This window comes from Salvelinus alpinus, chromosome 31 (assembly GCF_045679555.1).
Source record: "Salvelinus alpinus chromosome 31, SLU_Salpinus.1, whole genome shotgun sequence".
NCBI lineage: Eukaryota > Metazoa > Chordata > Actinopteri > Salmoniformes > Salmonidae > Salvelinus > Salvelinus alpinus.
Genome location: NC_092116.1, coordinates 35,634,552 through 35,656,576, shown reverse-complemented (window position 1 = coordinate 35,656,576; position 22,025 = coordinate 35,634,552). Strand labels below are relative to the sequence as shown.

Here is a 22,025-nt window from a genome sequence, read left to right as displayed (position 1 = left end):
ATCTGGTATATTTCTGTTCTGATCTGGTATTATATTATTCTGTTCTGATCTAGTATTACATTTCTATATTCTCCAGGGTATAAAGCTACAGTGGAGGCCTTCTTCCTGTTCATGTTGACCGTAGCTCTGGTAGCCTATACAGCTACTGCAATGACCATGGCTATTTCAGCTGACCAGAGTGTTGTGGCGATCGCCAACATCTTCATGACCATATCCTTCGTCTTCATGATGGTGAGAGAGAGACTAAATCACACACACACACACACACACACACACACACACACACACACACACTAATATGAGATGATTATAAACATGAAAATGTATGTTGCTCTCCTTCTCCTCCCCTCCTGTTCTCTCCCCTCTTCCTCTCCTCTTCCCATTCTCCCCCTCCTCATCTTCCCATCCTCTCCTCACCCCTCCCCTCCTAAAATCTACTCTTCGCTCCCTTTTTTATTTATTTTATTTTATTTAACCTTTATTTAACCAGGTAGGCTAGTTGAGAACACGTTCTCATTTACAATTGCGACCTGGCCAAGATAAAGCAAAGCAGTTCGACACATACAACAACACATAGTTACACATGGAGTAAAACAAACATATAGTCAATAATACAGTGAAAAAAAATAAGTCTACATACAATGTGAGCAAGTGAGGTGAGATAAGGGAGATGAAGGCAAACAAATATATGTATAAATAAATAAAATTATAAAAAGGCCATGGAGGCGAAGTGAATACAACACAGCAAGTAAAATAAAAACTAAAAACACTGGAATGGTTGGTTTGCAGTGGAAGAAAGCGCAAAGTAGAGACAGAAATAATGGGGTGCAAAGGAGCAAAATAAATAAATAAATAAATAAATACAGTAGGTAAAGAGGTAGTTGTTTGGGCTAAATTATAGATGGGCTATGTACAGGTGCAGTAATCTATGAGCTGCTCTGACAGCTGGTGCTTAAAGCTAGTGAGGGAGATAAGTGTTTCCAGTTTCAGAGATTTTTGTAGTTCGTTCCAGTCATTGGCAGCAGAGAACTGGAAGGAGAGGCGTCCAAAGGAGGAATTGGTTTTGGGGGTGACTAGAGAGATATACCTGCTGGAGCGCGTGCTACAGGTAGGTGCTGCTATGGTGACCAGCGAGCTGAGATAAGGGGGGACTTTACCTAGCAGGGTCTTGTAGATGACCTGGAACCAGTGGGTTTGGCGACGAGTATGAAGCGAGGGCCAGCCAACGAGAGTGTACAGGTCGCAGTGGTGGGTAGTATATGGGGCTTTGGTGACAAAACGGATGGCACTGTGATAGACTGCATACAATTTATTGAGTAGGGTTTTGGAGGCTATTTTGTAAATGACATCACCGAAGTCGAGGATTGGTAGGATGGTCAGTTTTACAAGGGTATGTTTGGCAGCATGAGTAAAGGATGCTTTGTTGCGGAATAGGAAGCCAATTCTAGATTTGACTTTGGATTGGAGATGTTTGATGTGAGTCTGGAAGGAGAGTTTACAGTCTAACCAGACACCTAGGTATTTGTAGTTGTCCACATATTCTAAATATCCTCTCCTCTCCTCCCCTCCCCTCCTCCCTTCCCCTCCCCTCCTCTTCTCTCCACTCCCCTCCTCTTCACTCCCCTCCCCTCCCCTCCTCCCTCCCCTCCCCTCCTCCCTTCCCCTCCCCTCCTCTTCTCTCCACTCCCCTCCTCTTCACTCCCCTCCCCTCCCTCTTCTCTCTCCTCCTCTCCCCCTCATCTTCCCATCCCCTCCTCCCTCTTTCCCATCCCCTCCTCCCTCCTCTTCCCATCCCCTCCTCCCTCCTCTTCCCATCCCCTCTTCCCATCCCCTCCTAAAATCTCCTCTCCTCTCCTCTCCTCTCCTCTCCTCTCCTCTCCTCTCCTCTCCTCTCCTCCCTTCCCTCTCCCTCTCCCCTCCCTCTCCCCTCCCCTATCAGATCTTCTCAGGCCTGTTGGTGAACCTGCCCAGTATTGTTGATTGGCTAGCCTGGTTTCAGTACCTCAGCATCCCTCGGTACGGACTAACAGCTCTCCAGATTAATGAGTTTGTAGGTCTGCAGTTCTGTGGAGACATTCCCCTCAACGGCACCTTGCCCCCTGGTATGACGTAAGTGATAATGTCCCACTATACCTTTTTTAAATTATCTATTGATGTCAGGAGAGTTATTTTACAAGGGAGATCTGTCTCTCAGTGAGTTTCTCCACAATTGAGGTGTTTGTTTCTGAGGTAGGAACCTTTCTATCCTGTGTCCAGGTGCACGGGGGAAGACTTTCTGAAGAACCAGGGGATCGACTACACCACGTGGGGGCTGTGGCAGAATCACGTTGCCCTGGCGATCATGACCGTAATCTTCCTGGCGATCGCGTACCTCAAACTACGTTTCATCAAGAAGTTCACATAGAGCTCAGGGGTCACAGGTTAAGCCTATTGTACACCTTCCTGTTCCTGTTCCGTCCCCTTTGTCCGCTCAAACGAAATGCTGCAATATCCAACGTCCACTGAAATGTCAGTGTCCGCAGAACACTTGTTAAGGGAGCAAAAGTTTGATTGAAGCGGAAGGTGAAATTAGGCATGAGAGGTCAGAGGTCATCATCCAACAACTATTGTGCCAAACCAATAAATTGAATGATTTCTCCACCAAATGTGTCTCATCTACAGATGTTTAAATCATCTCTCAAGATGTCTGTGATTTATTTTTGAACCATTTGTTTTTTTATGATGTGCAATTTGTTTTATCGATGCAACACAACGTGTATTGATACCAAATATATTGATGATTTGGTGCTGTGTAAACACAGATACTAAATACTTATGCAGTAGTCCTAGGTGAGTCCCAATCGGTACCCTGTTCCCTACTGTTGAACAGGGCCCCAGGACTCTGGACACAAGAAGTTTACTATAAAGGGACTAGGGTGCTGTTTAGGACACAGTCCTAGACATCGTTTCTATTAGCGTTTTGAACACTCCGTTTAAACACTTCTACACTAACACGTGATCGACAGCACAGGAGGCTGGTGAGGGGAGGGCGGTGCATAATAATGGCATCAGTCACATGGACACCACGTGTTTGCTACCAATCCCTTAATTCTGTTCCCATGCCAAAACTATGAGCCAATCCTCCCCACCAGCCACCTGTGATGAACAGTATAACAATGATAATTATGCAAAACAAAAATAATAAATTGTAATATCAACTTTGTACTTGTTCTATTTCCTCTCCTGTGTATATTTTAGTATCAACACACACACACACAACATTCCCTCAGATGAAAAGACTAAGGCTTGTGTCCATGGCAACACAGCGTAAGCATATCAGGTTGTGTGTGTTTGGAACCCTGTTCCTCTGGGTTGCTAGTCGGCGTTGAGGCAAGAGGAGAGAGAGAGATCGCATGGAGGACAACAGACGCTTAGGAACACTACACACACACTAAAGTGGCTACTGTTGTATACGTTAAGTGTCCCCTCTCCCTCCTCCCCTCCCTGTAGAGGAGTCATACCCCCTAACCACACCACCACCCTGTAGAGGAGTCATACCCCCTAACCACACCACCACCACCCTGTAGAGGAGTCATACCCCCTAACCACCACCACCCTGTGGAGGAGTCATACCCCCTAACCACACCACCACCACCCTGTGTAGGAGTCATACCACCACCACCACCCTGTGTAGGAGTCATACCCCCTAACCACCACCACCACCACCCTGTGGAGTAGTCATACCCCCTCACCACACCACCACCCTGTGGAGTAGTCATACCCCCTAACCACCACCACCCTGTGTAGGAGTCATACCCCCTCACCACACCACCACCCTGTGGAGGAGTCATACCCCCTCACCACACCACCACCCTGTGGAGGAGTCATACCCCCTAACCACACCACCACCCTGTGGAGGAGTCATACCCCCTAACCACCACCACCCTGTTGAGGAGTCATACCCCCTAACCACACCACCACCCTGTGGAGGAGTCATACCCCCTAACCACACCACCACCACCACCCTGTGTAGGAGTCATACCCCCTAACCACACCACCACCCTGTTGAGGAGTCATACCCCCTAACCACACCACCACCACCACCCTGTTGAGGAGTCATACCCCCTAACCACACCACCACCACCACCCTGTTGAGGAGTCATACCCCCTAACCACACCACCACCACCACCCTGTTGAGGAGTCATACCCCCTAACCACACCACCACCACCCTGTGGAGGAGTCATACCCCCTAACCACACCACCACCCTGTGGAGTAGTCATACCCCCTACCACACCACCACCCTGTGGAGGAGTCATACCCCCTACCACACCACCACCCTGTGGAGGAGTCATACCCCCTAACCACACCACCACCCTGTGGAGTAGTCATACCCCCTACCACACCACCACCCTGTGGAGGAGTCATACCCCCTAACCACACCACCACCCTGTGGAGGAGTCATACCCCCTAACCACACCACCACCACCCTGTAGAGGAGTCACCTGTGAACCCCCCCAACATCTCAAAGCTAAGACCACAACCAGAACGACAATGTTAAACAACCACTATTTACCAAAACCGTTGGTCACCCCCTCAACCATCCCTTCCCAAAGTTGAACTTCCCCCTAACTTTTGTCCAATTGCAGTCCAGCTTTGTCCAGTTACAACTTGCACAATGGTTTCAGACTCCCTGATCATTGGCTTTTGCCTGGACACAGACTGTTCTCTCAGCCAATCGGAAGGATCCCTGGTATTGTGATGCAATAACTTCCATGGCAATGTAGAATGTTTATTCAAATTATGCTAATTGCTGTGGCTCATGCTGTGGAATGTATTTTTTTTTAAATGTCAGTTGAGTTCATTCAACAAATCACAGCACATATTGATGGGTACACTTCCTGCTTTTACTTCCTGCTTTGCTTCTATGGTTACACTCTCAATGGTCGCCATTATGCCATCACAGACTTGAATGAGGACGCCCGCTCTATACATTCCAATTCTATATGGTATGGACGCTGGACATATTCAGAAGCACATACATTGTCTCATTTACAAAACACATTTATTGGATAGATAATATTGTAATTATATGACAAATATAACATTAGTATATGTATCAACTATCAAAATATCTATCAAAATTAAATTAATTAATCATAAAATACACCGCTGTTGTGACTGGTTAAAGTCTCTGGTTAAAAGCTCTGGTTAAAGGCTCTGGTTAAAGTCTCTGGTTAAAGTCTCTGGGTAAAGGCTCTGGTTAAAGGCTCTGGGTAAAGGCTCTGGTTAAAGGCTCTGGTTAAAGGCTCTGGGTAAAGTCTCTGGGTAAAGGCTCTGGTTAAAGGCTCTGGTTAAAGGCTCTGGTTAAAGGCTCTGGGTAAAGGCTCTGGGTAAGTGGTCTGTTTGAGTGTTTTTTTATATTTTTTATTTTAACCTTTATTTAACGAGGCACGTCAGTTAAGAACAAATTATTATTTACAATGACGGTGTGTATCCGTCATACTGTGGGTCCTTTGTAAAGTGTGTGTGTGTATCGGCTGTGGTGTGGGTCCTTTGTAGTGTGTGTGTGTGTATCGGCTGTGGTGTGTGTGTGTTGTAAAGTGTGTGTGTGTATCGGCTATGGTGTGTGTTGTAGTGTGTGTGTGTGTTGTAGTGTGTTGGTGTGTAGTGTGTATGTGTTGTTGTGGTGTGTATTGTAGTGTAGCTATATAGGGGATGTGTATTGTAGTGTTGTAGTGGTGTGTATTGTAGTGTGGTGTAGTGGTGTGGTCCATTGTGGCTATAGAGGGGATGTGTATTGTAGTGTGTTGTAGTGTATTGTAGTGGTGTGGTCCATTGTGGCTATAGAGGGGATGTGTCTCTCCTTCTTCTGGTCCTGGTGGGTTTAGTCTGTTTACCTGGAAGACACAAGGGGACCTGGTCAATATAATCCACAAAGCAAGTGTGTGTGTGTGTGCACAGAGCGTACCTTCAGCCCCTCGTATCTCAGGCAGCAGAGAGGTTCTTAGTTCAGGGAAGAGAATGTCTGGTTTCCTCTTCCCAACCGTAGCAATACGCTCGCGGTCGGACAGGAAGGAACGCTCGTGGATCACACTCTTCTCTGATATCATCTGCAGAGGACAGAGAGAAGAAGAGAGGAGAGAAGAGAGAATGATAACCAACAGAGGAGTGGTTAGATGATATAGACAGACAGAGGAGTGGTTAGATGATATAGACAGACAGAGGAGTGGTTAGATGATATAGACAGACAGAGGAGTGGTTAGACGATATAGACAGACAGAGGAGTGGTTAGATGATATAGACAGACAGAGGAGTGGTTAGACGATATAGACAGACAGAGGAGTGGTTAGAGGAGTGGTTAGATGATATAGACAGACAGAGGAGTGGTTAGATGATATAGACAGACAGAGGAGTGGTTAGATGATATAGACAGACAGAGGAGTGGTTTAATGTCTACTATCTTGTGGAAGAGCAGACACACACACACACACACACACACACACAAACACACCCTTACCTGAGCCATCAGATTGCCAGTGAAATGACTGGAGAGAGATTGCTGTGAGATTCTGTTGAAAATGTTTACATGTCTTTTAGACTTGTCTATTGACCTAGAGACGACAGACAGACAAACACATAAACACACAGTCACCAACTCTCTAGGGCTCGTTTAGCTAAGATCTCTAGATACAATCAGATCTGCTTTAGCCAAGATCTCTCGCTACAATCAGATCTGCTTTAGCCAAGATCTCTCGCTACAATCAGATCTGCTTTAGCCAAGATCTCTAGATACAATCAGATCCGCATAGCAGTTGTGTTGGCGGTGGAACTGCATTGGGAGCTGTCAAATCCACAAGTGGCTAAAGCGGACGTTGCCATTGGCTGGAGTCGCATTAACAGACATCCCAGGCTGCCTTGTTTCCATCTTGGAGCACTGTGATGTAATCTACACCACCTCCATCAGGCTGATACAAATCCTTTTATTTACTTTCATGATTTTTCAATTTGAGCGTCATTATTTCTATATAGCATATATAGAATCTCTAGTGGCACTGCAGTGCCTTGGACCACTGCGCCACTCGGGAGGCCTCATTCTGCACTTCTAACGCCAGTGGGGTGGGTGTGGTTTCGTGACAATGATCATAAGAGCAGCTGCTCACCGATTTGACAGCTCCAACGCAGTTCCACCTCGAACATCGCCAAAACATCCACTATGCGTGTGTCTGCTATCTGATTGAATCTAGGTCTAAGCCTTGTCTATAACCCTAGAGAGGACAAACAAATAATAACAAACAAAAAAAACAAGTGTTTTTTTCTTCAACCCTGGTCCAACATTCTCAGTGTGATGCATTATGGGAGCTGTAGTTCTGTACCTCAGACCGAGTGTTCCGGGGTGAGGCCCCACCCCAACTCCGCCCAGGTTGCCGTGGGTGACGACAGCCAGTAGGTTATGTGAAGGTGTCTGTGTGAAGGTGAGTGCGAGGGGAGGGATGAGGGGTAGAGGTTGGTCCTGGGTTGGTCCTACGGTTGGATCGTGGTCCTCTACGGTCCTCTCTGGTTCTTCCGCTCTGGGTTTGATGGCGATAGTGTTGCTCAGACTCCTAAACAAAACAGATGTAATATTTATCCAAAATGGCACCCTATTCCCTATATAGTACACTACTATAGACCAGGGCCCTATTCCCTATATAGTGCACTACTTTAGACCAGGGCCCTATTCCCTATATAGTGCACTACTTTAGACCAGGGCCCTATTCCCTATATAGTACACTACTATAGACCAGGGCCCTATTCCCTATATAGTACACTACTATAGACCAGGGCCCTATTCCCTATATAGTACACTACTTTAGACCAGAGCCCTATTCCCTATATAGTGCACTACTATAGACCAGGACCCTATTCCCTATATAGTGCACCACTATAGACCAGAGCCCTATTCCCTATATAGTACACTACTATAGACCAGGCTTACAGGACTCTTCTTTTGACCAATAATAGGGTACCATTTGGGACTCAAGAAAATGGTCTACAATTCATTCAAGATGTAGGTCTTTTTTTAACGTAACAGAAAAGTAATTAAGATTATTATAATATATATTTTTTAAATAACCGCTAATAATGCTGAAACTGAACGTACACGGTGGTGGTTCGACCGTGGTGGACCGTGACTGCATGGGTCTCTGTGCTCCAGTCAGCCTTCTCGGGTTTAACAGCTGCAGTAGTGGTCATAGTAGTGGTTGACTCTATTGTCTTGTCCGGGTCTCGGGGTTTAGACTCTGTGGTGGTTGGAGCTTTAGAGAGTTTGGTGACGTCTGGTTTGGTGACGGTCCCTTTGACTGTTGTACTGCTGGAGTCCTGGAGAGGAGGGGAGGGGAGAGGGGAGGGGGAGAGGGCAGGGTTAGGGCAGGGTTAGAGGAGAGGAGAGGGCAGGGTTAGATGAGAGGGTTAGAGGAGAGTAGGAGAGGGCAGGGTTAGATGAGAGGGTTAGAGGAGAGGAGAGGAGAGGGCAGGGTTAGATGAGAGGAGATGAGAGGGCAGGGTTAGATGAGAGGGTTAGAGGAGAGGAGGAGAGGGCAGGGTTAGATGAGAGGGTTAGAGGAGAGGAGGAGAGGGCAGGGTTAGAGGAGAGGGTTAGAGGAGAGTAGGAGAGGGCAGGGTTAGATGAGAGGGTTAGATGAGAGGAGAGGAGAGGGCAGGGTTAGATGAGAGGAGATGAGAGGGCAGGGTTAGATGAGAGGGTTAGAGGAGAGGAGGAGAGGGCAGGGTTAGATGAGAGGGTTAGAGGAGAGGAGGAGAGGGCAGGGTTAGAGGAGAGGGTTAGAGGAGAGGAGGAGAGGGCAGGGTTAGATGAGAGGGTTAGAGGAGAGGAGGAGAGGGCAGGGTTAGAGGAGAGGGTTAGAGGAGAGGAGGAGAGGGCAGGGTTAGAGGAGAGGGTTAGAGGAGAGGAGGAGAGGGCAGGGTTAGATGAGAGGGTTAGAGGAGAGGAGGAGAGGGCAGGGTGAGAGGAGAGGAGGAGAGGGCAGGGTGAGAGGAGAGGAGGAGAGGGCAGGGTGAGAGGAGAGGAGGAGAGGGCAGAGTGAGAGGAGAGGAGAGGTTGAGAGTATGTTTCTGTGTTATTTTGGCAGCTGTTTTAGTCATATTAGTCATTTCATCCTTCGTTAGTTTTAGTAATTATCAGTCCACTAAAACTCTGGACAATTTTAGTCTAGTTTTAATTATTATCAGTTGATTAAAACTCTGGATCTTTTTTCTTGTTTTAGTCACTCATTTTAGTCACGTAAAAGTGATTTTTTTTCATTAAACAATGAATATTTACCTTCAACTTTCATCATGTGCACAGCTAACCTTGTCCAACTAGGCCTACTATCCCCTCGTATACCTTAGCTGGAAACATTGATATTCTGACAGTCTGTAACCAATGGCAGCCATTATTAACCATTTGGCCTATAAAGCCTTGGCTACAGGTTAAACAATTTACAGCTCTGGTGTCCTGAACATAAATAACTGGGACATCCTTGATATTATTAAAATGGCAGAAGTATAAATAAATGTCGAAATAAAATCACATTCATTGGTCACAACAGTAATATAAGTAAAAATAAGTCTATATACAATGTGAGCAAGTGAGGTGAGATAAGGGAGGTGAAGGCAAACAAATATACACTGCTCAAAAAAATAAAGGGAACACTCAAACAACACAACGCAACTCCAAGTCAATCACACCTCCGTGAAATCAAACTGTCCACCTAGGAAGCAACACCGATTGACAACGATTTCCACATGCTGCCGTGCAAATGGAATAGACAAAAGGTGGAAATCACAGGCAACTAGCAAGACACCCCCAAATGCTTGTGTTTCTAGCTCCAACAGTGCAGTAATATCTAACTAAATGCTTGTGTTCCTAGCTCCAACAGTGCAGTAATATCTAACTAAATGCTTGTGTTTCTAGCTCCAACAGTGCAGTAATATCTAACTAAATGCTTGTGTTTCTAGCTCCAACAGTGCAGTAATACCTAGCTAAATGCTTGTGTTCCTAGCTCCAACCATGCAGTAATATCTAGATAAATGCTTGTGTTCCTAGCTCCAACAGTACAGTAGTATCTAAATAAAAGCTTGTGTTTCTAGCTCCAACAGTGCAGTAATATCTAACTAAATGCTTGTGTTCCTAGCTCCAACAGTGCAGTAATATCTAACTAAATGCTTGTGTTCCTAGCTCCAACAGTGCAGTAATATCTAACTAAATGCTTGTGTTTCTAGCTCCAACAGTGCAGTAATATCTAACTAAATGCTTGTGTTTCTAGCTCCAACAGTACAGTAGTATCTAACTAAATGCTTGTGTTCCTAGCTCCAACAGTGCAGTAATATCTAACTAAATGCTTGTGTTCCTAGCTCCAACAGTGCAGTAATATCTAGATAAATGCTTGTGTTTCTAGCTCCAACAGTGCAGTAATACCTAACTAAATGCTTGTGTTTCTAGCTCCAACAGTAATACCTAGCTAAATGCTTGTGTTTCTAGCTCCAACAGTACAGTAGTATCTAACTAAATGCTTGTGTTTCTAGCTCCAACAGTACAGTAATATCTAACTAAATGCTTGTGTTTCTAGCTCCAACAGTACAGTAATATCTAGCTAAATGCTTGTGTTTCTAGCTCCAACAGTGATACCTAGCTAAATGCTTGTGTTTCTAGCTCCAACAGTACAGTAATATCTAACTAAATGCTTGTGTTCCTAGCTCCAACAGTGCAGTAATATCTAACTAAATGCTTGTGTTTCTAGCTCCAACAGTACAGTAATATCTAACTAAATGCTTGTGTTTCTAGCTCCAACAGTACAGTAATATCTAACTAAATGCTTGTGTTTCTAGCTCCAACAGTGCAGTAATACCTAGCTAAATGCTTGTGTTTCTAGCTCCAACAGTGCAGTAATACCTAGCTAAATGCTTGTGTTCCTAGCTCCAACAGTGCAGTAATATCTAGATAAATGCTTGTGTTCCAAGCTCCAACAGTGCAGTAATATCTAACTAAATGCTTGTGTTTCTAGCTCCAACAGTACAGTAGTATCTAACTAAATGCTTGTGTTTCTAGCTCCAACAGTACAGTAGTATCTAAATAAAAGCTTGTGTTCCTAGCTCCAACAGTGCAGTAATATCTAACTAAATGCTTGTGTTCCTAGCTCCAACAGTGCAGTAATATCTAACTAAATGCTTGTGTTCCTAGCTCCAACAGTGCAGTAATATCTAACTAAATGCTTGTGTTCCTAGCTCCAACAGTGCAGTAATATCTAACTAAATGCTTGTGTTTCTAGCTCCAACAGTACAGTAGTATCTAACTAAATGCTTGTGTTCCTAGCTCCAACAGTGCAGTAATATCAAACTAAATGCTTGTGTTCCTAGCTCCAACAGTGCAGTAATACCTAACTAAATGCTTGTGTTTCTAGCTCCAACAGTACAGTAGTATCTAACTAAATGCTTATGTTCCTAGCTCCAACAGTGCAGTAATACCTAGCTAAATGCTTGTGTTTCTAGCTCCAACAGTAATACCTAGCTAAATGCTTGTGTTTCTAGCTCCAACAGTACAGTGATACCTAGCTAAATGCTTGTGTTTCGAGCTCCAACAGTGATACCTAGCTAAATGCTTGTGTTTCTAGCTCCAACAGTACAGTAATATCTAACTAAATGCTTGTGTTCCTAGCTCCAACAGTGCAGTAATATCTAACTAAATGCTTGTGTTTCTAGCTCCAACAGTACAGTAATATCTAACTAAATGCTTGTGTTTCTAGCTCCAACAGTACAGTAATATCTAGCTAAATGCTTGTGTTTCTAGCTCCAACAGTGCAGTGATATCTAGCTAAATGCTTGTGTTTCTAGCTCCAACAGTGCAGTAATACCTAGCTAAATGCTTGTGTTCCTAGCTCCAACAGTGCAGTAATATCTAGATAAATGCTTGTGTTCCTAGCTCCAACAGTGCAGTAATATCTAACTAAATGCTTGTGTTTCTAGCTCCAACAGTGCAGTAATACCTAGCTAAATGCTTGTGTTTCTAGCTCCAACAGTGCAGTAATACCTAGCTAAATGCTTGTTTTCCTAGCTCCAACAGTGCAGTAATATCTAGATAAATGCTTGTGTTCCAAGCTCCAACAGTGCAGTAATATCTAACTAAATGCTTGTGTTTCTAGCTCCAACAGTACAGTAGTATCTAACTAAATGCTTGTGTTTCTAGCTCCAACAGTACAGTAGTATCTAAATAAAAGCTTGTGTTCCTAGCTCCAACAGTGCAGTAATATCTAACTAAATGCTTGTGTTCCTAGCTCCAACAGTGCAGTAATATCTAACTAAATGCTTGTGTTCCTAGCTCCAACAGTGCAGTAATATCTAACTAAATGCTTGTGTTCCTAGCTCCAACAGTGCAGTAATATCTAACTAAATGCTTGTGTTTCTAGCTCCAACAGTACAGTAGTATCTAACTAAATGCTTGTGTTCCTAGCTCCAACAGTGCAGTAATATCAAACTAAATGCTTGTGTTCCTAGCTCCAACAGTGCAGTAATACCTAACTAAATGCTTGTGTTTCTAGCTCCAACAGTACAGTAGTATCTAACTAAATGCTTATGTTCCTAGCTCCAACAGTGCAGTAATACCTAGCTAAATGCTTGTGTTTCTAGCTCCAACAGTAATACCTAGCTAAATGCTTGTGTTTCTAGCTCCAACAGTACAGTGATACCTAGCTAAATGCTTGTGTTTTGAGCTCCAACAGTGATACCTAGCTAAATGCTTGTGTTTCTAGCTCCAACAGTACAGTAATATCTAACTAAATGCTTGTGTTCCTAGCTCCAACAGTGCAGTAATATCTAACTAAATGCTTGTGTTTCTAGCTCCAACAGTACAGTAATATCTAACTAAATGCTTGTGTTTCTAGCTCCAACAGTACAGTAATATCTAGCTAAATGCTTGTGTTTCTAGCTCCAACAGTGCAGTGATATCTAGCTAAATGCTTGTGTTTCTAGCTCCAACAGTGCAGTAATACCTAGCTAAATGCTTGTGTTCCTAGCTCCAACAGTGCAGTAATATCTAGATAAATGCTTGTGTTCCTAGCTCCAACAGTGCAGTAATATCTAACTAAATGCTTGTGTTTCTAGCTCCAACAGTGCAGTAATACCTAGCTAAATGCTTGTGTTTCTAGCTCCAACAGTGCAGTAATACCTAGCTAAATGCTTGTTTTCCTAGCTCCAACAGTGCAGTAATATCTAGATAAATGCTTGTGTTCCAAGCTCCAACAGTGCAGTAATATCTAACTAAATGCTTGTGTTTCTAGCTCCAACAGTACAGTAGTATCTAACTAAATGCTTGTGTTTCTAGCTCCAACAGTACAGTAGTATCTAAATAAAAGCTTGTGTTCCTAGCTCCAACAGTGCAGTAATATCTAACTAAATGCTTGTGTTCCTAGCTCCAACAGTGCAGTAATATCTAACTAAATGCTTGTGTTCCTAGCTCCAACAGTGCAGTAATATCTAACTAAATGCTTGTGTTCCTAGCTCCAACAGTGCAGTAATATCTAACTAAATGCTTGTGTTTCTAGCTCCAACAGTACAGTAGTATCTAACTAAATGCTTGTGTTCCTAGCTCCAACAGTGCAGTAATATCAAACTAAATGCTTGTGTTCCTAGCTCCAACAGTGCAGTAATACCTAACTAAATGCTTGTGTTTCTAGCTCCAACAGTACAGTAGTATCTAACTAAATGCTTATGTTCCTAGCTCCAACAGTGCAGTAATACCTAGCTAAATGCTTGTGTTTCTAGCTCCAACAGTAATACCTAGCTAAATGCTTGTGTTTCTAGCTCCAACAGTACAGTGATACCTAGCTAAATGCTTGTGTTTCGAGCTCCAACAGTGATACCTAGCTAAATGCTTGTGTTTCTAGCTCCAACAGTACAGTAATATCTAACTAAATGCTTGTGTTCCTAGCTCCAACAGTGCAGTAATATCTAACTAAATGCTTGTGTTTCTAGCTCCAACAGTACAGTAATATCTAACTAAATGCTTGTGTTTCTAGCTCCAACAGTACAGTAATACCTAGCTAAATGCTTGTGTTTCTAGCTCCAACAGTGCAGTGATATCTAGCTAAATGCTTGTGTTTCTAGCTCCAACAGTGCAGTAATACCTAGCTAAATGCTTGTGTTCCTAGCTCCAACAGTGCAGTAATATCTAGATAAATGCTTGTGTTCCTAGCTCCAACAGTGCAGTAATATCTAACTAAATGCTTGTGTTTCTAGCTCCAACAGTGCAGTAATACCTAGCTAAATGCTTGTGTTCCTAGCTCCAACAGTGCAGTAATATCTAGATAAATGCTTGTGTTCCTAGCTCCAACAGTGCAGTAATATCTAACTAAATGCTTGTGTTTCTAGCTCCAACAGTACAGTAGTATCTAACTAAATGCTTGTGTTTCTAGCTCCAACAGTACAGTAGTATCTAACTAAATGCAGTAGTATCTAACTAAATGCTTGTGTTCCTAGCTCCAACAGTGCAGTAATATCTAACTAAATGCTTGTGTTCCTAGCTCCAACAGTGCAGTAATATCTAACTAAATGCTTGTGTTTCTAGCTCCAACAGTACAGTAGTATCTAACTAAATGCTTGTGTTCCTAGCTCCAACAGTGCAGTAATATCTAACTAAATGCTTGTGTTCCTAGCTCCAACAGTGCAGTAATATCAAACTAAATGCTTGTGTTCCTAGCTCCAACAGTGCAGTAATACCTAACTAAATGCTTGTGTTTCTAGCTCCAACAGTACAGTAGTATCTAACTAAATGCTTGTGTTTCTAACTCCAACAGTACAGTAATATCTAACTAAATGCTTGTGTTTCTAGCTCCAACAGTACAGTAATATCTAGCTAAATGCTTGTGTTTCTAGCTCCAACAGTACAGTGATACCTAGCTAAATGCTTGTGTTTCGAGCTCCAACAGTGATACCTAGCTAAATGCTTGTGTTTCTAGCTCCAACAGTACAGTAATATCTAACTAAATGCTTGTGTTCCTAGCTCCAACAGTGCAGTAATATATAACTAAATGCTTGTGTTTCTAGCTCCAACAGTACAGTAATATCTAACTAAATGCTTGTGTTTCTAGCTCCAACAGTACAGTAATATCTAGCTAAATGCTTGTGTTTCTAGCTCCAACAGTGCAGTGATATCTAGCTAAATGCTTGTGTTTCTAGCTCCAACAGTGCAGTAATACCTAGCTAAATGCTTGTGTTCCTAGCTCCAACAGTGCAGTAATATCTAGATAAATGCTTGTGTTCCTAGCTCCAACAGTGCAGTAATATCTAACTAAATGTTTGTGTTTCTAGCTCCAACAGTGCAGTAATACCTAGCTAAATGCTTGTGTTTCTAGCTCCAACAGTGCAGTAATACCTAGCTAAATGCTTGTGTTCCTAGCTCCAACAGTGCAGTAATATCTAGATAAATGCTTGTGTTCCAAGCTCCAACAGTGCAGTAATATCTAACTAAATGCTTGTGTTTCTAGCTCCAACAGTACAGTAGTATCTAACTAAATGCTTGTGTTTCTAGCTCCAACAGTACAGTAGTATCTAAATAAAAGCTTGTGTTCCTAGCTCCAACAGTGCAGTAATATCTAACTAAATGCTTGTGTTCCTAGCTCCAACAGTGCAGTAATATCTAACTAAATGCTTGTGTTCCTAGCTTCAACAGTGCAGTAATATCTAACTAAATGCTTGTGTTCCTAGCTCCAACAGTGCAGTAATATCTAACTAAATGCTTGTGTTTCTAGCTCCAACAGTACAGTAGTATCTAACTAAATGCTTGTGTTCCTAGCTCCAACAGTGCAGTAATATCAAACTAAATGCTTGTGTTCCTAGCTCCAACAGTGCAGTAATACCTAACTAAATGCTTGTGTTTCTAGCTCCAACAGTACAGTAGTATCTAACTAAATGCTTATGTTCCTAGCTCCAACAGTGCAGTAATACCTAGCTAAATGCTTGTGTTTCTAGCTCCAACAGTAATACCTAGCTAAATGCTTGTGTTTCTAGCTCCAACAGTACAGTGATACCTAGCTAAATGCTTGTGTTTCGAGCTCCAACAGTGATACCTAGCTAAATGCTTGTGTTTCTAGCTCCAACAGTACAGTAATATCTAACTAAATGCTTGTGTTCCTAGCTCCAACAGTGCAGTAATATCTAACTAAATGCTTGTGTTTCTAGCTCCAACAGTACAGTAATATCTAACTAAATGCTTGTGTTTCTAGCTCCAACAGTACAGTAATATCTAGCTAAATGCTTGTGTTTCTAGCTCCAACAGTGCAGTGATATCTAGCTAAATGCTTGTGTTTCTAGCTCCAACAGTGCAGTAATACCTAGCTAAATGCTTGTGTTCCTAGCTCCAACAGTGCAGTAATATCTAGATAAATGCTTGTGTTCCTAGCTCCAACAGTGCAGTAATATCTAACTAAATGCTTGTGTTTCTAGCTCCAACAGTGCAGTAATACCTAGCTAAATGCTTGTGTTCCTAGCTCCAACAGTGCAGTAATATCTAGATAAATGCTTGTGTTCCTAGCTCCAACAGTGCAGTAATATCTAACTAAATGCTTGTGTTTCTAGCTCCAACAGTACAGTAGTATCTAACTAAATGCTTGTGTTTCTAGCTCCAACAGTACAGTAGTATCTAACTAAATGCTTGTGTTCCTAGCTCCAACAGTGCAGTAATATCTAACTAAATGCTTGTGTTCCTAGCTCCAACAGTGCAGTAATATCTAACTAAATGCTTGTGTTTCTAGCTCCAACAGTACAGTAGTATCTAACTAAATGCTTGTGTTCCTAGCTCCAACAGTGCAGTAATATCTAACTAAATGCTTGTGTTCCTAGCTCCAACAGTGCAGTAATATCTAACTAAATGCTTGTGTTCCTAGCTCCAACAGTGCAGTAATATCTAACTAAATGCTTGTGTTTCTAGCTCCAACAGTACAGTAGTATCTAACTAAATGCTTGTGTTTCTAACTCCAACAGTACAGTAATATCTAACTAAATGCTTGTGTTTCTAGCTCCAACAGTACAGTAATATCTAGCTAAATGCTTGTGTTTCTAGCTCCAACAGTGATACCTAGCTAAATGCTTGTGTTTCTAGCTCCAACAGTACAGTAATATCTAACTAAATGCTTGTGTTCCTAGCTCCAACAGTGCAGTAATATCTAACTAAATGCTTGTGTTTCTAGCTCCAACAGTACAGTAATATCTAACTAAATGCTTGTGTTTCTAGCTCCAACAGTACAGTAATATCTAACTAAATGCTTGTGTTTCTAGCTCCAACAGTACAGTAATATCTAGCTAAATGCTTGTGTTTCTAGCTCCAACAGTGCAGTGATATCTAGCTAAATGCTTGTGTTTCTAGCTCCAACAGTGCAGTAATATCTAGATAAATGCTTGTGTTCCTAGCTCCAACAGTGCAGTAATATCTAACTAAATGCTTGTGTTTCTAGCTCCAACAGTGCAGTAATACCTAGCTAAATGCTTGTGTTTCTAGCTCCAACAGTGCAGTAATACCTAGCTAAATGCTTGTGTTCCTAGCTCCAACAGTGCAGTAATATCTAGATAAATGCTTGTGTTCCAAGCTCCAACAGTGCAGTAATATCTAACTAAATGCTTGTGTTTCTAGCTCCAACAGTACAGTAGTATCTAACTAAATGCTTGTGTTTCTAGCTCCAACAGTACAGTAGTATCTAAATAAAAGCTTGTGTTCCTAGCTCCAACAGTGCAGTAATATCTAACTAAATGCTTGTGTTCCTAGCTCCAACAGTGCAGTAATATCTAACTAAATGCTTGTGTTCCTAGCTCCAACAGTGCAGTAATATCTAACTAAATGCTTGTGTTCCTAGCTCCAACAGTGCAGTAATATCTAACTAAATGCTTGTGTTTCTAGCTCCAACAGTACAGTAGTATCTAACTAAATGCTTGTGTTCCTAGCTCCAACAGTGCAGTAATATCAAACTAAATGCTTGTGTTCCTAGCTCCAACAGTGCAGTAATACCTAACTAAATGCTTGTGTTTCTAGCTCCAACAGTACAGTAGTATCTAACTAAATGCTTATGTTCCTAGCTCCAACAGTGCAGTAATACCTAGCTAAATGCTTGTGTTTCTAGCTCCAACAGTAATACCTAGCTAAATGCTTGTGTTTCTAGCTCCAACAGTACAGTGATACCTAGCTAAATGCTTGTGTTTCGAACTCCAACAGTGATACCTAGCTAAATGCTTGTGTTTCTAGCTCCAACAGTACAGTAATATCTAACTAAATGCTTGTGTTCCTAGCTCCAACAGTGCAGTAATATCTAACTAAATGCTTGTGTTTCTAGCTCCAACAGTGCAGTAATACCTAGCTAAATGCTTGTGTTCCTAGCTCCAACAGTGCAGTAATATCTAGATAAATGCTTGTGTTCCTAGCTCCAACAGTGCAGTAATATCTAACTAAATGCTTGTGTTTCTAGCTCCAACAGTACAGTAGTATCTAACTAAATGCTTGTGTTTCTAGCTCCAACAGTACAGTAGTATCTAACTAAATGCTTGTGTTCCTAGCTCCAACAGTGCAGTAATATCTAACTAAATGCTTGTGTTCCTAGCTCCAACAGTGCAGTAATATCTAACTAAATGCTTGTGTTTCTAGCTCCAACAGTACAGTAGTATCTAACTAAATGCTTGTGTTCCTAGCTCCAACAGTGCAGTAATATCTAACTAAATGCTTGTGTTCCTAGCTCCAACAGTGCAGTAATATCTAACTAAATGCTTGTGTTCCTAGCTCCAACAGTGCAGTAATATCTAACTAAATGCTTGTGTTTCTAGCTCCAACAGTGCAGTAATATCTAACTAAATGCTTGTGTTTCTAGCTCCAACAGTACAGTAGTATCTAACTAAATGCTTGTGTTCCTAGCTCCAACAGTGCAGTAATATCTAACTAAATGCTTGTGTTTCTAGCTCCAACAGTACAGTAATATCTAGCTAAATGCTTGTGTTTCTAGCTCCAACAGTGCAGTGATATCTAGCTAAATGCTTGTGTTTCTAGCTCCAACAGTGCAGTAATACCTAGCTAAATGCTTGTGTTCCTAGCTCCAACAGTGCAGTAATATCTAGATAAATGCTTGTGTTCCTAGCTCCAACAGTGCAGTAATATCTAACTAAATGCTTGTGTTTCTAGCTCCAACAGTGCAGTAATACCTAGCTAAATGCTTGTGTTCCTAGCTCCAACAGTGCAGTATAATCTAGATAAATGCTTGTGTTCCTAGCTCCAACAGTGCAGTAATATCTAACTAAATGCTTGTGTTTCTAGCTCCAACAGTACAGTAGTATCTAACTAAATGCTTGTGTTTCTAGCTCCAACAGTACAGTAGTATCTAACTAAATGCTTGTGTTCCTAGCTCCAACAGTGCAGTAATATCTAACTAAATGCTTGTGTTTCTATCTCCAACAGTACAGTAATACCCAGCTAAATGCTTGTGTTTCTAGCTCCAACAGTACAGTGATACCTAGCTAAATGCTTGTGTTTCTAGCTCCAACAGTGCAGTAATACCTAGCTAAATGCTTGTGTTTCTAGCTCCAACACTAATACCTAGCTAAATGCTTGTGTTTCTAGCTCCAACACTAATACCTAGCTAAATGCTTGTGTTTCTAGCTCCAACAGTGATACCTAACTAAATGCTTGTGTTTCTAGCTCCAACACTAATACCTAGCTAAATGCTTGTGTTTCTAGCTCCAACAGTGATACCTAGCTAAATGCTTGTGTTTCTAGCTCCAACACTAATACCTAGCTAAATGCTTGTGTTTCTAGCTCCAACAGTACAGTAGTATCTAACTAAATGCTTGTGTTCCTAGCTCCAACAGTGCAGTAATATCTAACTAAATGCTTGTGTTCCTAGCTCCAACAGTGCAGTAATATCTAACTAAATGCTTGTGTTCCTAGCTCCAACAGTGCAGTAATATCTAACTAAATGCTTGTGTTTCTAGCTCCAACAGTGCAGTAATATCTAACTAAATGCTTGTGTTTCTAGCTCCAACAGTACAGTAGTATCTAACTAAATGCTTGTGTTCCTAGCTCCAACAGTGCAGTAATATCTAACTAAATGCTTGTGTTTCTAGCTCCAACAGTACAGTAATATCTAGCTAAATGCTTGTGTTTCTAGCTCCAACAGTGCAGTGATATCTAGCTAAATGCTTGTGTTTCTAGCTCCAACAGTGCAGTAATACCTAGCTAAATGCTTGTGTTCCTAGCTCCAACAGTGCAGTAATATCTAGATAAATGCTTGTGTTCCTAGCTCCAACAGTGCAGTAATATCTAACTAAATGCTTGTGTTTCTAGCTCCAACAGTGCAGTAATACCTAGCTAAATGCTTGTGTTCCTAGCTCCAACAGTGCAGTAATATCTAGATAAATGCTTGTGTTCCTAGCTCCAACAGTGCAGTAATATCTAACTAAATGCTTGTGTTTCTAGCTCCAACAGTACAGTAGTATCTAACTAAATGCTTGTGTTCCTAGCTCCAACAGTGCAGTAATATCTAACTAAATGCTTGTGTTCCTAGCTCCAACAGTGCAGTAATATCTAACTAAATGCTTGTGTTTCTATCTCCAACAGTACAGTAATACCCAGCTAAATGCTTGTGTTTCTAGCTCCAACAGTACAGTGATACCTAGCTAAATGCTTGTGTTTCTAGCTCCAACAGTGCAGTAATACCCAGCTAAATGCTTGTGTTTCTAGCTCCAACACTAATACCTAGCTAAATGCTTGTGTTTCTAGCTCCAACACTAATACCTAGCTAAATGCTTGTGTTTCTAGCTCCAACAGTGATACCTAACTAAATGCTTGTGTTTCTAGCTCCAACACTAATACCTAGCTAAATGCTTGTGTTTCTAGCTCCAACAGTGATACCTAGCTAAATGCTTGTGTTTCTAGCTCCAACACTAATACCTAGCTAAATGCTTGTGTTTCTAGCTCCAACAGTGCAGTGATACCTAGCTAAATGCTTGTGTTTCTAGCTCCAACAGTGCAGTGATATCTAGCTAAATGCTTGTGTTTCTAGCTCCAACAGTGATACCAGGCTAAATGCTTGTGTTTCTAGCTCCAACAGTGATACCAGGCTAAATGCTTGTGTTTCTGGCTCCAACAGTGCAGTGTCTTCACTATTATTCTACAATGTAGAAAATACTACAAATAAAGAAAAACCCTGGAATGAGTAAGTGTGTCCAACCTTTTGACTGGTACTGTGTACTGAACAAAATGATAAAGTACAGACACAACAACAGCTCAGTGATGAGCTAGTTGACAAACAGCATTCTTACATTATTACTTTGATTTTAAGAACTATTTATTATTATAAGTATCACTGCACTCCTAATAATTAACAAATAGCATTTGTTTTTTCTCACAGGAAAAAAAAGCAACCACAATGGGCATTTGCACGACAAGGAGCTTCATGTCAAATTAGTTGTCCATTAGTCTCACGTGGAATTCTGTAATTGTCATATTTTCGTCAGACTAAAATGAAAAGTAATTTTCTAATAGTTTGCATCTTTTCAGGGCGTCTCGTCTTATTATTGTTATAGTTTTAGTCAGGAAAAATACAAAATTGACGAGTATTTTTCGTCATAGTTGTTATTGTTGACTAAATTAACACTGGTGTGTGTGTGCATGCGTGTGCCCACCTGTGTGTGTGTGTGTGTGTCTACCTCCCGTGTGTGTGTGTGTGTCTACCTCCCATGTGTGTGTGTGTGTGTGTGTCTACCTCCCATGTGTGTGTGTGTGTGTGTCTACCTCCCATGTGTGTGTGTGTGTCTGACCTTGTACTTCCCAGTCCTCTCCTCTACTTCCTCCTTGTCTTTCTTGGTCATCTTGTTCATCTTGGGAAGGGGAGAGTTCCCTTTCTGATCCTTCTGGATCTTAGCATTCAACTCCTGGACAAACCTGAAAAAGTACACTTTGTTATTGCACAGTTCAACACAGCCAGTCAAATACTTTTTTTTAACCTAAATCTTTAATAGATAATACAACTCAAATGTGTGTG

At 41.9% G+C, this 22,025-nt stretch overlaps 2 protein-coding genes across 5 annotated transcripts in view; one reads left to right on the top strand and one right to left on the bottom strand.

The window, feature by feature from the left end:
• LOC139561267 (broad substrate specificity ATP-binding cassette transporter ABCG2-like) overlaps positions 1-3,202 on the top strand; it is a 32,641-nt gene extending 29,439 nt beyond the window's left edge. The window contains exons 14-16 of the mRNA XM_071378250.1: positions 77-231; positions 1,940-2,109; positions 2,257-3,202. Of these exons, the coding sequence (XP_071234351.1) occupies positions 77-231; positions 1,940-2,109; positions 2,257-2,404 (473 nt within the window). The 3' untranslated portion in view covers positions 2,405-3,202. The remainder of the gene's footprint in view (positions 1-76; positions 232-1,939; positions 2,110-2,256) is intronic.
• A 1,823-nt stretch (positions 3,203-5,025) lies between these two features.
• The window catches only part of LOC139561351 (cyclin-dependent kinase-like 4), a 32,662-nt gene continuing 15,662 nt past the window's right edge, over positions 5,026-22,025 (bottom strand). For 3 of the 4 annotated variants that reach the window (XM_071378379.1, XM_071378377.1, XM_071378380.1), the window contains exons 7-12: positions 21,802-21,925; positions 8,123-8,340; positions 7,356-7,583; positions 6,500-6,593; positions 5,951-6,092; positions 5,026-5,879 (exon numbers count right to left, since the gene is read on the bottom strand). In XM_071378379.1, the coding sequence (XP_071234480.1) occupies positions 5,824-5,879; positions 5,951-6,092; positions 6,500-6,593; positions 7,356-7,583; positions 8,123-8,340; positions 21,802-21,925 (862 nt within the window). In that variant the 3' untranslated portion in view covers positions 5,026-5,823. The remainder of the gene's footprint in view (positions 5,880-5,950; positions 6,093-6,499; positions 6,594-7,355; positions 7,584-8,122; positions 8,341-21,801; positions 21,926-22,025) is intronic. The other variant, XM_071378378.1, reaches the window with a different exon arrangement.